Source organism: Ylistrum balloti, unplaced genomic scaffold (assembly GCF_031769215.1).
Source record: "Ylistrum balloti isolate Yb309-2 unplaced genomic scaffold, AGI_CSIRO_Ybal_v1 Utg370508, whole genome shotgun sequence".
Lineage (NCBI taxonomy): Eukaryota > Metazoa > Mollusca > Bivalvia > Pectinida > Pectinidae > Ylistrum > Ylistrum balloti.
In genome coordinates, this window is record NW_026782328.1 from 1,459,562 (window position 1) to 1,473,389 (window position 13,828).

The 13,828-nt window shown below is 33.0% G+C and overlaps 1 protein-coding gene and 1 long non-coding RNA gene across 3 annotated transcripts; one reads left to right on the top strand and one right to left on the bottom strand.

Moving 5' to 3' along the window:
• On the bottom strand, positions 1–3,790 carry LOC132555588 (uncharacterized). Of its 2 annotated transcripts, none has more exons than XR_009554447.1 (3): positions 3,756–3,790; positions 2,138–2,310; positions 1–1,316 (listed from the first exon to the last, which is right to left on the bottom strand). It is a non-coding gene; the product is annotated as an uncharacterized LOC132555588 (long non-coding RNA). The 2 variants fall into 2 exon arrangements; XR_009554446.1 differs by having other exon boundaries at positions 3,716–3,784.
• A 288-nt stretch (positions 3,791–4,078) lies between these two features.
• LOC132555649 (glutamate-rich protein 2-like) lies at positions 4,079–11,826 on the top strand. Its single transcript, XM_060220001.1, has 10 exons — positions 4,079–4,167; positions 5,367–5,498; positions 6,118–6,237; positions 7,806–7,874; positions 9,063–9,188; positions 9,662–9,848; positions 10,368–10,425; positions 10,662–10,733; positions 11,301–11,427; positions 11,556–11,826. Exons 2-10 carry the CDS (start codon positions 5,392–5,394, stop codon positions 11,647–11,649), a joined length of 960 nt encoding a protein of 319 aa, XP_060075984.1. The 5' UTR covers positions 4,079–4,167; positions 5,367–5,391; the 3' UTR covers positions 11,650–11,826.
• The last annotated feature ends 2,002 nt before the right edge of the window (positions 11,827–13,828 follow it).

Here is a 13,828-nt window from a genome sequence, read left to right on the forward strand (position 1 = left end):
TTCATCCAACATCACATTTAATAGCAAATTTCATAACAGATTTTCTGCCATGTTAATTACAGACATTTTATGAAGATCTTGTGAATAATGAATGTGATGATATTATTGTTGTTAACAACTACTGTGATAGTAAGTGTATTCAACATATTGATCTGACAGAAAGGTCTTTAACAAATCCAATCCTTTCCTTTGTCACTCTGTAAAATTACACACAAACACAATTTTATTGCCCTGCAATATGTCCATCTACTTCAAATTGAGTTTACATACTGGTATCCTAGACTTACTAATGGGTAAATATATGGTATTTAATCTGTGATTATCATTTTCCTTTCTTTTTTTCTTTTCATGCTCTTCAGCTCAACATGAAATCACTGCATTCTTGCATTCCTTCATAAGCTGCTTCATTAGATCAGTACATAACTTGAAAAGTTCTCCCAATACAAGGAAAGACATAATTAGTTTGACAATTTTTTAAATACATATTTCTCAATACACTCTCTCTCCGTGCTAGAATAAAAAAAAATCTTGCACACATACTATTAAAAAAATGTACATGCTCTTTCACTTACACAATTTCTGTCAGTTGAAATTGCAACCTGTCCAGATGGACTCTGCTTTCTTAATGGCCGACATTTTGTCACTTCTGATTTAATAACATAGAACAACTAAACACATTTTGACCATTCACACAAGTGTTTTTTTTGAAAGGAAGGTCCACAAAACAAGTTACTTCCCTTCTCACAATTTAATCCCCTTTACAACATTGTATCAAGGGCTCGTCACTTTTTGTTTTACAAAGCCTATCAGAGAATTTCTCTGAAACATTTGATAACCTATGTTTTTAATAATGCTTCATAAAGAAGTTTCTAGATCATAAAGTTCATGGTTCTCTAAAGGTTTCTGTAATTCATACAGGAAATATTGGAGAAAGGGAAGTCTATGCATGAAAATTCAGACAACTGTACTCAGCAAATTGGCACATTATATTTACAATTCAAAAAATCACAAACATTACTGCAATCTTTCACATCATTCTCAACTGATAAACTAGCATAATCGTTCATGTCACTCTCAACTAATAAACATTTATAACATTTTGATATATTACAACACTAAAAAATTGTTTACGTTATGTAATTTTTCCATGTTGGAAAATATCAAAATCTATCAAAAATTAATTATAGGACAAGGACATTATTAGTCTTTGTTGGTTTGAACATTCCGCATCAACATAGATTCTCTCTCCACCTGTTCTTTCATTAATTGAGCTTCCTTGAATAGTCTCACTTCTTCCTCTATTTCAGGAACTCTTTCTGAAAAAATTAAAAAAGAAAAACAATCTACAATCTAATTGCTTTTATACAACACTAGTCCAACATCTACATCAATCAACGGTGCAGTTTTAAGTTTATCATTTCAACACAGACATTAATTACATTTAACAAGTTCAATATTAGAATTTACTTGTCAATGACTAAGCTTTCAATACATCTTAGATAAATTCTGCCATCACCAGATTGTTTCTATTTCAAATTGTCATTTATAAAAAGGAAGAAAATAAAGAACACAACAGGCCTAAAGGCAGAAGTTGTCTTCCGAGTTCTATAACATCTGTCATTTTTTGTTTTTGTAGTTGTAACCAATATCATAGAAATCATCTTGTTGATAAAGTCAGATAAACTGTACTATCTACATCAATTTCTTTCAATTAATTGCTTTGACGACAACAAACTCAATTTCTATTTGACTTAATTTAGAATAACTTATAATACCTCTATATATTTCTGAAATTGTCACATATGGCAATTCACTTCAGGTTTTATCAGGTGGTATCATTAACCCCTTAACAAAACACAAATTGGTACAAAACAATTCCTCCTTGAAACAGATTTTTCATTGTGACAGATCCCACTAACATGTGGTTGTTATGACATTTCTTTCACACTCATTAGTTATTTTTCAAAAGTTAACTTTAAAAAAACAACTAACAAGAGTGAAAGAAAAAGCATATACGTGTATAACAATCACCTGTTCCATAACTTCTATCTATTAACTAATCAGCGTGCAAATTGATCTTTACTAGATTTTGATGCCATTTGAAAACAAAAATAAACCATTTTGGTTAGACTCTTACTTGTTTTAAATTGGAACATTTTATAGAAGGTTAATCCTGCAAAGATTAATGTTGACCCAGCAAAGAAGCTATTCCCAGCTAACATCAAGAAATCGTAAACTTTGTATTTTGATGGAAGTTTCATAACTGATCTTCTGTCTTTGGACAAACAAGATGGAGTTGAGGTACAATGTCTGAAATAACAATGTACATGTAATGAAACATTTAATATAAATACAAATTAAACCACAGCATATCATTTAAATTAAACTGCCCAAATCTGGATTTTTTTATGAAGTGTAAATATATATTTTTCCTAACTTTCTTTATATTACTCACATGGCTAGTTTTAAATAATTACATAGAGAATGCACAGTCAATGTCTTAAAATATAAAGATGAAAATGGTAAGTAACAGGTGAGCCACTTTTGTCTTTCTGATCCAAGCCAAAATGCAGCTTATATTTTAAGACACTGACAATGTATTCTATTTATCCAGCCACACTGATTAAAAATCAGACTATTGAAACTTCAACAGTTTTGTTGATCAATCTGTGTTTTTTTGTGTTCTTATTAGTTTTGTCAAATTTCTACACACAACCCATTTTGCACTCATAAAGTGAATGTACATTCCCCAAAAGTTCCAATCTGAATAACTGCACACTGTCCAGTGTTCAATGTACATATCAATTCGGAGTCTTGTACTCATAGAATTTGGACTCTTAAAATCTCTGGAAGTACTTAAATTTTACATTGCATGGCCCATTCGTTTTAGCGATAAAGTTGAAAAGGACTCGTGGACATCAATTGTAATTTGATCATTCCTTGTAAATATGAAGCTACAAAGTGACAGTATTCATATGTAGACTTTAAACGTCCTCACTATTGATATCCTCTTACAATGTATTTGCCTCTGTATACCACATCAACCCATGTTCTCTTACTAGATTAAAATCTCTAGTAAGAGAAGAAAATTGAAAGACATATTTTTATGACACACGAACACAATAATTTCATATCAATGAAAAGGATATACTTGTATTATTAACGATGAAAGAGTTCTCCCCCTTGCATTGAGTTATTGAGTAGCCCTTCTTTGATGTAATGATCTGATCCATTGCATCAACCCATGCTCTCTTACTAGATAAAAGTCTCTAGTAAGAGAAGAAAATTTAAAGACATTTTTTATGACACAAGAACACAATAATTTCATATCAATTAAATGGATATAACCGTAATATTAACTAGGACATGTTATATCATGAACATGGTAAGAGTTCTCCCCCTTGCCTTGAGTTATTGAGCAGCGCTTCTTCGATGTAATGATCTGATCAATTGCAAATTTTTCACATAAACTATCTTTGTAATATACTTTCGAATCTAAATCAACATATGACTAGAAAAATCATAGATCCCTTTAGAAAATGATACATGATAACCTTACGTAACTCCGTAAATCGAATCACATGTGCAGCCTATTTCTTAAAAGAAAAATTCAAAGGATTGCAGTCGGAACAAGTGTTGGGTTGTGAACAGATCGATGAGGATGAACTATGCCAAAGACGTCTACTGACATCATGCAATAGGACAGGATACTTACAATGCAATGATTCTAGTAACCTAGGCCGGGCAAGGCTTACCTATTTCAACATGCACTTTTTTGTATCAATGTCAAAACTCGGTGTAATAGGCATAGTTACGTATAAAGTTTGTTATTTTGTTTGTTATGAAAAATGCGTGTAAATAAAAAAAAAAGCCCACAAATTTATCATAATACAACATAGTAAAGATTACAACCTTGAATCTGTCTATATAAATATCATGTACACAATAAATACGAAAACGATATCTGAATGCGTAGTTACTTGTAAACAATATGGCGGACTATCGTTCATTGTGTGGAAAAACTTGAGGGTTTGAGTTTTCTTCCCCTTTGGCATACATATTATCGAGGTATATGTATCTAACATAATTTTGATATTACCCAGCCAGGTTAAGCCCTTTTCATGATTAAGGAGAGGATGTGGTAACCAGATTACTAAATCTGAAAGTGTAAGTTTTGTTGTAGCCTTTTCAACATTTTACTTAACGCCACAACCACCACCCCAACCCACAACTCCCAAAAAAGTATTCTTCTACTTTCGATTTGTACATATTATCATTATTCTATGTTATACCGCATTCAGTATCTACTTTCAACAAATTGTGTATTTTGACACGTAAGAGTGACTGCCTGTGTCTGTTCTGTACTACGGCCAGTATGGGACTACATTGTGTGAGTGTAACGTGTGCTTCCAACAGGATCATCACAGTACATAAATGTGATACCAAACCCAGACTGTGCTATACTCTATTCCTGAGCACTTGAATGAACAAAACATTTAAAGTAACTGCTCAAGGATACAGCATCTTTGAACAGCAGTCATCATCAAGCTCCCAACTTCACTCTCACCTGCTTATTTATGGCCAAATTGGCTACAACTGCACTTTGATACAAAAGATATTTTTTAGGAACTAAAGACTACTCCAATAGACTAGTAATGAAGTGATAATAGGAAAAAGACACTGTCAAAAGAAATTGCAATGTGATCAATTTTATGAAATGCAAATTAGCTACAGTGTATCTAGCGTCTACAGAAACTATTTTGTCATGTATTTTTTGTATGTTTTCAAACAAAAGACAATATGTCAATGGTAGTTCTTAATTTGATGCCAAATTTAATGAAAGACCCACTTGGTTAATGCTGTTGCAGGGGGTTAGTGATGATAGCATTTGATTTGGACTGGATTACCAGCATTGGTACAACTTTTTTTTGGTTTTATATTGATGGAAACATTGACATAGCTAACTGATCTTATATCTGACAGATGTATCTTGTGGAATACACTCACAGTAGCTTTTTGACTGGTCAGCAAGTTGATTAGTGAGGTAAAATTCAGTGCAAAACTGATTTTGGGATTGGTCTTAATTGCAAGGTGGTCATAATAGTGGTCTTGATAGTAAAGCATACAATACCAAGACAAAGATGATTTTTGGGATTGAAAGAAAGCGGTTTTAGTAGTTAGGTGGTTTTTGAGTGGGGTTTCACTTTCGATATTTCATAATTGTTTTGTATTGATTTATGTTGGTGAATAGTTAGGCTTTCACTGAAAGCATTATAATTGACAGTAAGGTAAATTTATAAATTATTTTATATGAATCCACGATATTTACAAAAAATATGTCTTTACCTGTTTTCTTTTAATTACAGTGCATTGTGACATTTGAAATCAGTCATGTCAATCAGGCGTGGGCGACAACTACAGGAGGATGACAAATTGCCGGTTCTGGGTGAAGATGAATATGGAAATGCTAGTGGTTACTACAATAACAACCATGTCCGGTATGTATTGCATATTTATCCCAGAACAAGCCTATGGGGTAAAAATGTTACCTTTCTGTGGTGGGCATATTACAGTTCAGTGTGGCATATCCAAATAATTCTGGCATTTTCTCAGCATTTTTATATTGGCCTGGCATCAATGCCAATCAATATATATGTTGATTAAATTTTGGACAAAGGATCAATGAAACATTAAAGTTGACTCATCTACTGTAGTAAGCATGAATAGGATAACCTGACAAGGCTTCATTATTGTTGGATGTATGTGGTACTAGTATATAGACAGCTGTTCTCAATGCAACAGGAAAAGGAAGAAACAGTGGTTTGTGTTTTGTATATTTTGTAACAATATCTCAGCTAGGACCATTCTTTGAAGAACGAAAACCCTGGATGATTTTTTGTCTTGTTAGTTTCACTTCACAAGTTGCTATTTCCCTACTAGATATATATTTAAATACACTCATTATTTCAAATTGTACTAACCATGCATCAAAGATTTCAACACAAAGTATTGTCATGAAGGATTTGTTTGAGGTCATTAGGAATAGCATAAATGTAATGTCTAGTGACTTGTACTTGATTCTCAATTTTCACAAATAGAACACTTACATTCATCTAGTAACGTTCCTGTTGGATCACGTGCCTTTTCCTCTGGCAGTAGACCAGGCTCCAGCAGCCGACGCACACCCACGCCAACTAAACAGATTGCATTGCAAGCTGTGAGGAGGAAAGATGATGGGTAAGTGGAATGGATTACACTTACTCACTTTCAAGGTCACGTGTGTCAAATATGTTAAAATCTTCAAATGACTTCTTTTCAATGACCACGATGTCCAGTGTCATGCTATCTTATTAGTAATATGTTTTTATGAAGGGCTACCCAATTTGTTTAGATTAATAACCTTGACCTACTTTCAAGGTAACAGGGGTCAAATTTATTAAGAACATGAAACTTCATTTTGATAATTGATAAAGTCATAATATTTATGTAGTAGCATGTTTTGGAAATGGGTTTTGTGGTTTGCAGAAATTTACTTAACTGTCAAAGTATTCTTTTTAAACCACAGAACAGAGGAGTGTTTCAGGCTCATTGAGCATCTTGTTGAGGTTTATAGGGCTTCAGTAAGAACAGAATTGTCCAACACAACATGAAGTAAATTCTTTCATGGCATGATTGTACAAATCATTATGGAATTTTTCATACTGAAAAAAAATTTGGTAAGAAATCTTCAATGCTAGTGAAATTATATGGGTTATAGAGAAAAAAAATTGTCTATTACAATCGGACTTGATAGTTCAAGATTTGAACTTTTTGTTACATCCTGAAGATTACTTTTGAAGTAAAAGTGTGGGGTTTGTGTTTCCAAGGAAGTTGTGAAACTGATCAGTCTGTGCTGTTTTTGTTGTATCCATGAGCAACTCACTTTAACTCATAGGTCTAGATTGCCTCCTGTATGTTGTTCAGTGAAGTAGTAAGTAGATAAAACAAGAAGATCCCACCTCATAATGACCCTGGGTGATAATCCTGGAACAAAGATACAAACAATCAGCTTTTCCAGTTTGTGCCTGCATCCTTTACAGATTGTTTCTACTGTAATGGTTTCATTATCAACAATACGCATGAAGAATAACAGTATATTCATCATGTTTTATTGAGGAGCTGTTAAGAAATTTATTGAAGGCAATGATCATTGACCAGAAGTAAATTGAAAATTGATTTGACATACAACATTTTACATGGTCATATAAGTGCATCGAATTACATAAATGCAGTGGAATTATTTTAAAATGGAAGAGTGGATTGGTGTTATATAATCACTTGGTACAACACATCAAAACTTTACATAGAAATTATGTAGTACGATTGTACGCATGTGGAATTGAATTCATTACAAAAGTCTGCTTTCAATGTACTTGGTGTTTTATAAGCTGGTTATCCAGTACGTGAATATGTCTTGTTTTGTGCATATATTCTTTGCTATGATATACATGTATGAGTAAGCTATGATAAACTAGGATCAAAGAATAATGGTGATAAAGAATGCCCTGAAGCATCATGGGAAAAATTTTAAACATGAAAATAAGTACATATCTGTGTCACTGAAAAGTTGAACGATAAGATGTACTGATTGATATGTGGTTTATATGTAATATTGGGAAGAGTATTTAAAACTTGAATCCTAAATTCTGATGGTAGACAAGTGTGCAGCTGTTGCTCTGGCTCTGCTGTGAACAATGTCCATTTGGTTTGCTTCTGCAAATATGAAGTTATTTTGTCATATAAATCTCAATGTGTTTGTCTTTCAGTGTAAAGGAATCATTCGATGATGTGGATTTGGCAGAATTGAATTCTACATTGAAACTTGAATCAGAGAGGTAATAACAACTGTGAATCTGCTGATTCTTTATATACATAGATAATGCTGTCCTATATTAGTGGTCATAACATTATAGTGTTCATTATCATGGTGTCACAGTCAGATGACATTGTTACATTATGACTTTACAGTCAGATGACATTGTTACATTATGACTTTACAGTCAGATGACATTGTTACATTATGACTTTACAGTCAGATGACATTGTTACATTATAACTTTACAGTCAGATGACATTGTTACATTATCAGTCAGATGACATTGTTACATTATGACTTTACAGTCAGATGACATTGTTACATTATGACTTTACAGTCAGATGACATTGTTACATTATGACTTTACAGTCAGATGACATTGTTACATTATGACTTTACAGTCAGATGACATTGTTACATTATGACTTTACAGTCAGATGACATTGTTACATTATGACTTTACAGTCAGATGACATTGTTACATTATAACTTTACTGTCAGATGACATTGTTACATTATCAGTCAGATGACATTGTTACATTATCAGTCAGATGACATTGTTACATTATGACTTTACAGTCAGATGACATTGTTACATTATGACTTTACAGTCAGATGACATTGTTACATTATGACTTTACAGTCAGATGACATTGTTACATTATGACTTTACAGTCAGCATTTAATTTCCAAATGGCCATACCCAAAACCTAAGCATACTATTTATCTACAAGAGTAATTTAAGTTTGATTTTTCTTGTGATACATGTATTATGTTCTTTTGTGTTGATGGCCACGTTTGTGTTGATGGCCAGGTCTTTTCTTTCAGATGACATTGTTACATTATGACTTTACAGTCAGATGACATTGTTTGACTTTACAGACATGATACTTGTATTATGTTCTTTTGTGTTGATGGCCACATTTGTGTTGATGGCCACGTTTGTGTTGATGGCCACGTTTGTGTTGATGGCCAGGTCTTTTCTTTGGTTGTGATACATGTATTATGTTCTTTTGTGTTGATGGCCACGTTTGTGTTGATGGCCACGTTTGTGTTGATGGCCACGTTTGTGTTGATGGCCACGTTTGTGTTGATGGCCAGGTCTTTTCTTTGGTTGTGATACTTGTATTATGTTCTTTTGTGTTGATGGCCAGGTCTTTTCTTTGGTTGTGATACTTGTATTATGTTCTTTTGTGTTGATGGCCAGGTCTTTTCTCGAGAGAGATAATTCCAGTACAGATCTTAAGAAAGGAGATCGGGTGTCAGGTTTCAAGGTCAAGTTACCGAATGGTTATGGGGCCAGACCTAAGGAGTCTGATGGTACAGAGGAAATGTAAGTATTTATTTTGTCCTACTTTTTAGTAATTACTCTTTTAGTAGCTATAAACAGGTCGTTGAGGCTACTATATGAGTTGTTATTACCTTTGATTTTTTTAATTAAACATTTAGATGTTATTAAATTATTTATTCTGATGTTATTTATCATATTGGAAAAAAATATCCACAAGTACCTGCAATTGGTTTACTATGGTAATGGACCTACTGATGATATTTTGCTTTCTGATGAGATTAGTCATTTAGAACTTCTGAGACCTACATTATGCCATAAGTAACAATAAGAAATTTAGATGAAAGTATTAATAAGCATTTGAAATAAACAGGTTCCAATCCTATTAAATAAACATTTGTCAGGACCAGATTTTATGTCTGGAAAGTAATGATTATCTCCCCTTGGTTCCTTGCAATCTTAATAATCTTCATCCAGTTCTGTGGAGATAAAAAGATTGTCTTCTTTATTGTGCCCAGTGAAAAAAAAGAATCTGTGCCTAACAGTATATCAAAACAGAAAACTACAGACAGCAAGCCCAAAACTACTGAGGTGTCTAGTAAAACAGAAGATTCCAGTGATGAGGACGAAGATGAGGATGAGGATAATCCAGCTAGCTGGCAAGAAGGCAGTGAAAAGACAGCTCCAATGCAACTAATGATGGAGGTACCATGTAGTTTTTTCTTACTGAAATTACACCTAAACCCTCAAACTGTTGATTCTGTTGTTTTCATGTTAGAATTTATCTTAAAATATTATCACATGATCGTTATGACACTAGTAATATGTCATCATAAATTGAAAACAAAATGACAGAACACACTTACAGATTGGATGATGTCACTTTGAAGACTAGAGAAAGAAAGCAAAGACAAGGTTAAATAGGCCAGTGAAACTCTTGTTTTCTGTAGAGAATTTGATCCTGTGACAGATAAAAATGATCATTAATCTACTCCATAAGTATGAGCTTCCTTCTTCGGAGAACAACTTGCAGAATTAGACAAGTACCAGTAGTGAATTCATATTTATTGAAATTTTTATAAGTGTAGATTCAAAAATGTGAAAACTCTTGAAAATTATAGGATTCAATTTTTAAATTTTTTATGTTTGTAGCTGTTTAATTTGTTTTTTGTGCATTGTAATTAGATATTTCAAAATTTACTTTTAATTTTCTTTTTTTTTTAGTTTATCGGATGTCTTATGCAAGGCGACTATCCCAATGCAGCCAAACTGTGTAAAATGAGTGAGTGCCTGCTAGTCTTTGTAAATGTTAGCTAATATTGCTGATAAATTACATGATAGATAAAATGTTGCGGTTCCCCAGTATATTGTCAGCGATATCTATGGTACCAGATAGGTTCCTCTATTAAGAGACGTACTTGTGTCTGTGTAATATTCTTTTTTAGGAATTCATTTCTTCAATCCCTAGATATGAAAAATAAAACTTTCCTGTTGATATCGTCATTCTTTCATTTGCAGTTTTGATGTACGAGCCTGACAATGCAGAAGCCTTGAAGTTTCAGCCTTTGATAAATGAGAAAATTGAACTGGGTAAGTCATGAATTTCAAATCATTAGACCAAAAGAAATCCTCTTGATTATCCTTACACTATTCATATTAAAAGATATGCGTTTAAAATGTTAATTGTAATCAAACGTAACTTTTTAGGTCACTCAGGTCAAATGTGTTCAAATCTTAAAGCAACTTCTTCTCAATAACTAAAAGGTCCATGGTCATGATATTGGGCCAGCAGCATATTAGGATGAAGTGCTACCAAGTTTGTTTAAATGTTCAAAGAATCTAAACTACAGACATTGTTATCAGTTTCATTTCATTGAAAATTAAGCCTCCAAACTTAGAAATAATAAAAACTTTGTAAGTATGCATATAACAGTTCTGTTCTGTCTGCCCCAAAGCTGGGACTGATGGGCAGGTTCTTAAACTGTCCTAAGACCTGGAGATCTGAGGTGATTGGTAAGGCCCATGGGCCTCTTGTTTTAATCACATATTGATTCTACAAGTTCATGTTGCATTTATTTACACAATTAAGTCAAACTTGGAATGAGAAAAATCTTAGTTAGCAAACCAAGATAAAATTTCACTGTGTTATCTTCACAGATGCACAGCCGGATGATGACTCAGGGAGTGGTGAATCAGGGACAGAGGATGACGATGAGGAAGATGAAGGCAACTCAGATGATTCAGATTCAGATGACTCTGATGATTCAGATGAAAGTGATGACAGGTAAGCTCCCTCCATACTCCACCAATACTACCACCACACAATCCCACATCTCCCCAACCCCAATAATTGAATATATTTTTTGAAGTCTACAAATTTCTAATTTCTTTTTTTCTTTTTGGTTAAAACAGTTCCCAAAGTGAAGCAGAAGACGATGCAGAAAAGATTGACTCTGGAATATCTTCAGGTCTCTCAGGATCAAATTCAAATTCTGAGATGGAATGATGCGACTCCTTAATCCTTCAAGCACAATAACATAGACATTGATATTTGATCAGATTGATGTAGATAAGAAAACTTCAAGGAAAAAGTTAATGTTTATTTACAAACCCATGTTGGTCCATAGACTCTACTTTATGCTATTTTCTTAAATAAATAAATTGTTTCAGCTGATCAGTAATGAGAAACATTATAAATTGTTTTGCAACAAATTGTTGATGAGTTTTATCATCTGGCATGTCCAGCTGTTAAATTTGAAGAATTTCATCATTGTATTGAAACAATTTTAACATTTTTTGTTTTTATTTGAGAAGTCTCCACTAGATGGACATCTTCAGCAGATTTCTTCAGCTCTCTTCAAAAGTGATTCGTGACCCTTCAAATAATTTGAACATAAGTATTTGATAACCGATATGAAGGTGATGGCTGTAGTTTTACCATAACAGTATTAGAAATTCCTAAACAAATGTTTCTTTTGCTGATTCTGTCTGTTATATATAAAATTACAATATCACAATGCCCAAGGCATATCATATCCTCTTGTTTATTGATGTTTATGAATAAAAGTTATCAATGCAAAAAAATCTTAAATGTGACACATTCCGCTATGAAATATTGCTTCATATATGTAGGTGATTTTATAAAGTTATCTATTTGTAAGAAACAGTTTATTGTTAAAGTTCACATTTTGGAAATATTTTCCCAGGGCTTGCTATCTAAGTAAATATGATGTATTGTTATATCTATGTGTTAGATATCTATCAATAAGTCTGTGCCTGGTAAAAACCAACTCCAATACGCTACATATATTGATTCATTGTCCTTCAGTAGGGTCATTGCTCCAATCTAAGTCAGGATTAATGTTTTGGTAGCCGTCCCATTTACATCATCATTGAAAAACTGTGATCATTTAATCATTGTTTACATAATGTAATCTGAATGAATTCCATATCTTTATTTATTCCACAAACTTTTTTCATGCATGTCTTTATATAATTTATTATTAGAAGATGATTGAATTATTTTTGTATAACAATTTATCACACATAGAAACCTGAGTGCTCAAAATAAATCTTGGTATGAGATGTCTTGTCAATGGCACATAATTCAGATAATTTTCAAGGGCTGTGTTGAGAGTCATAGATATAGATGAAAACTTTTGTGAGCATTATTTTGTTCAGTTTAAAGTTTTGCTTTCATATCAGAAATGTAATGTAGAATTAAGTGAGCTTGCTTTAATAGGCCAAAGGTATGTATGATTTAGCTATGAAGTCATTTATTAATAGAATTTTCAAAAAAGCATTGAATACATTAAGATTTCATATTAATTATACATGACTGTATATGTACAGATGCAGGTTTTCAATTTGGAAATTTTTAGCCCACCATCAATAGATGATTGGCTATTCTAAATGCCCTACGTCCATGGTACATCCGTCCATCTGTCCATCTGTAAATATTTTTTGTTATTGCTATATTTTTTGAGAAGAACTGGATGGATCTTTCTCAAATTCCATATGTAGGTTCCCCTTGGACACAAGCTGTGTCCATTTAATTTTGGGAATGATCAGAAAGTTAAAATGGCAGAGAGGTGGCCATTATTGATATTGACATTGCAAATTTATTATAGCTTTAAGATCACCTGGTCCAAAGGGCCAATGGAGCTTATGTTGTGGCGCTTTGTCTGTTGATGGACTCAAACTATTTCCTTTAAACAATTCTCAATAACCAAATGATGGTTTGTTCAGAGGATGAAGCTCAAGAAAGTTTGTAAAAATAAAAGACCTTTACTTATTTTCAAGGTCACAGTTCCGAAATTATTTTTCAAACGATTTCTTCTCTTGAACTAAAAGGCCTAGAGGCATAATATTTGGTTGGTTTATACTTATACCAGGTGAGCACTGCAGGCCCGTTGGGCCTCTTGCTCTTGAGTATTTCTTGAGAAATACTGCAAAGATATTTCTCAAATTTTATGCATAGGTTCCTCTTGGTCCTTAGCTGTGCCTGTTTGATTTTGGGACTGATCAGAAAAACAAAATTACTGACAGGAAGCCATCTTGGATTTTGTCTAGTACAGATTGTTATCCCAATTTCTTATTATTTCTTCTTATTTGTTGTGCCAGTTTGACTTTACATCTGATCAGAGTAACAAAATAGCCAACAGGCGACCATCTTGAATTTTGCC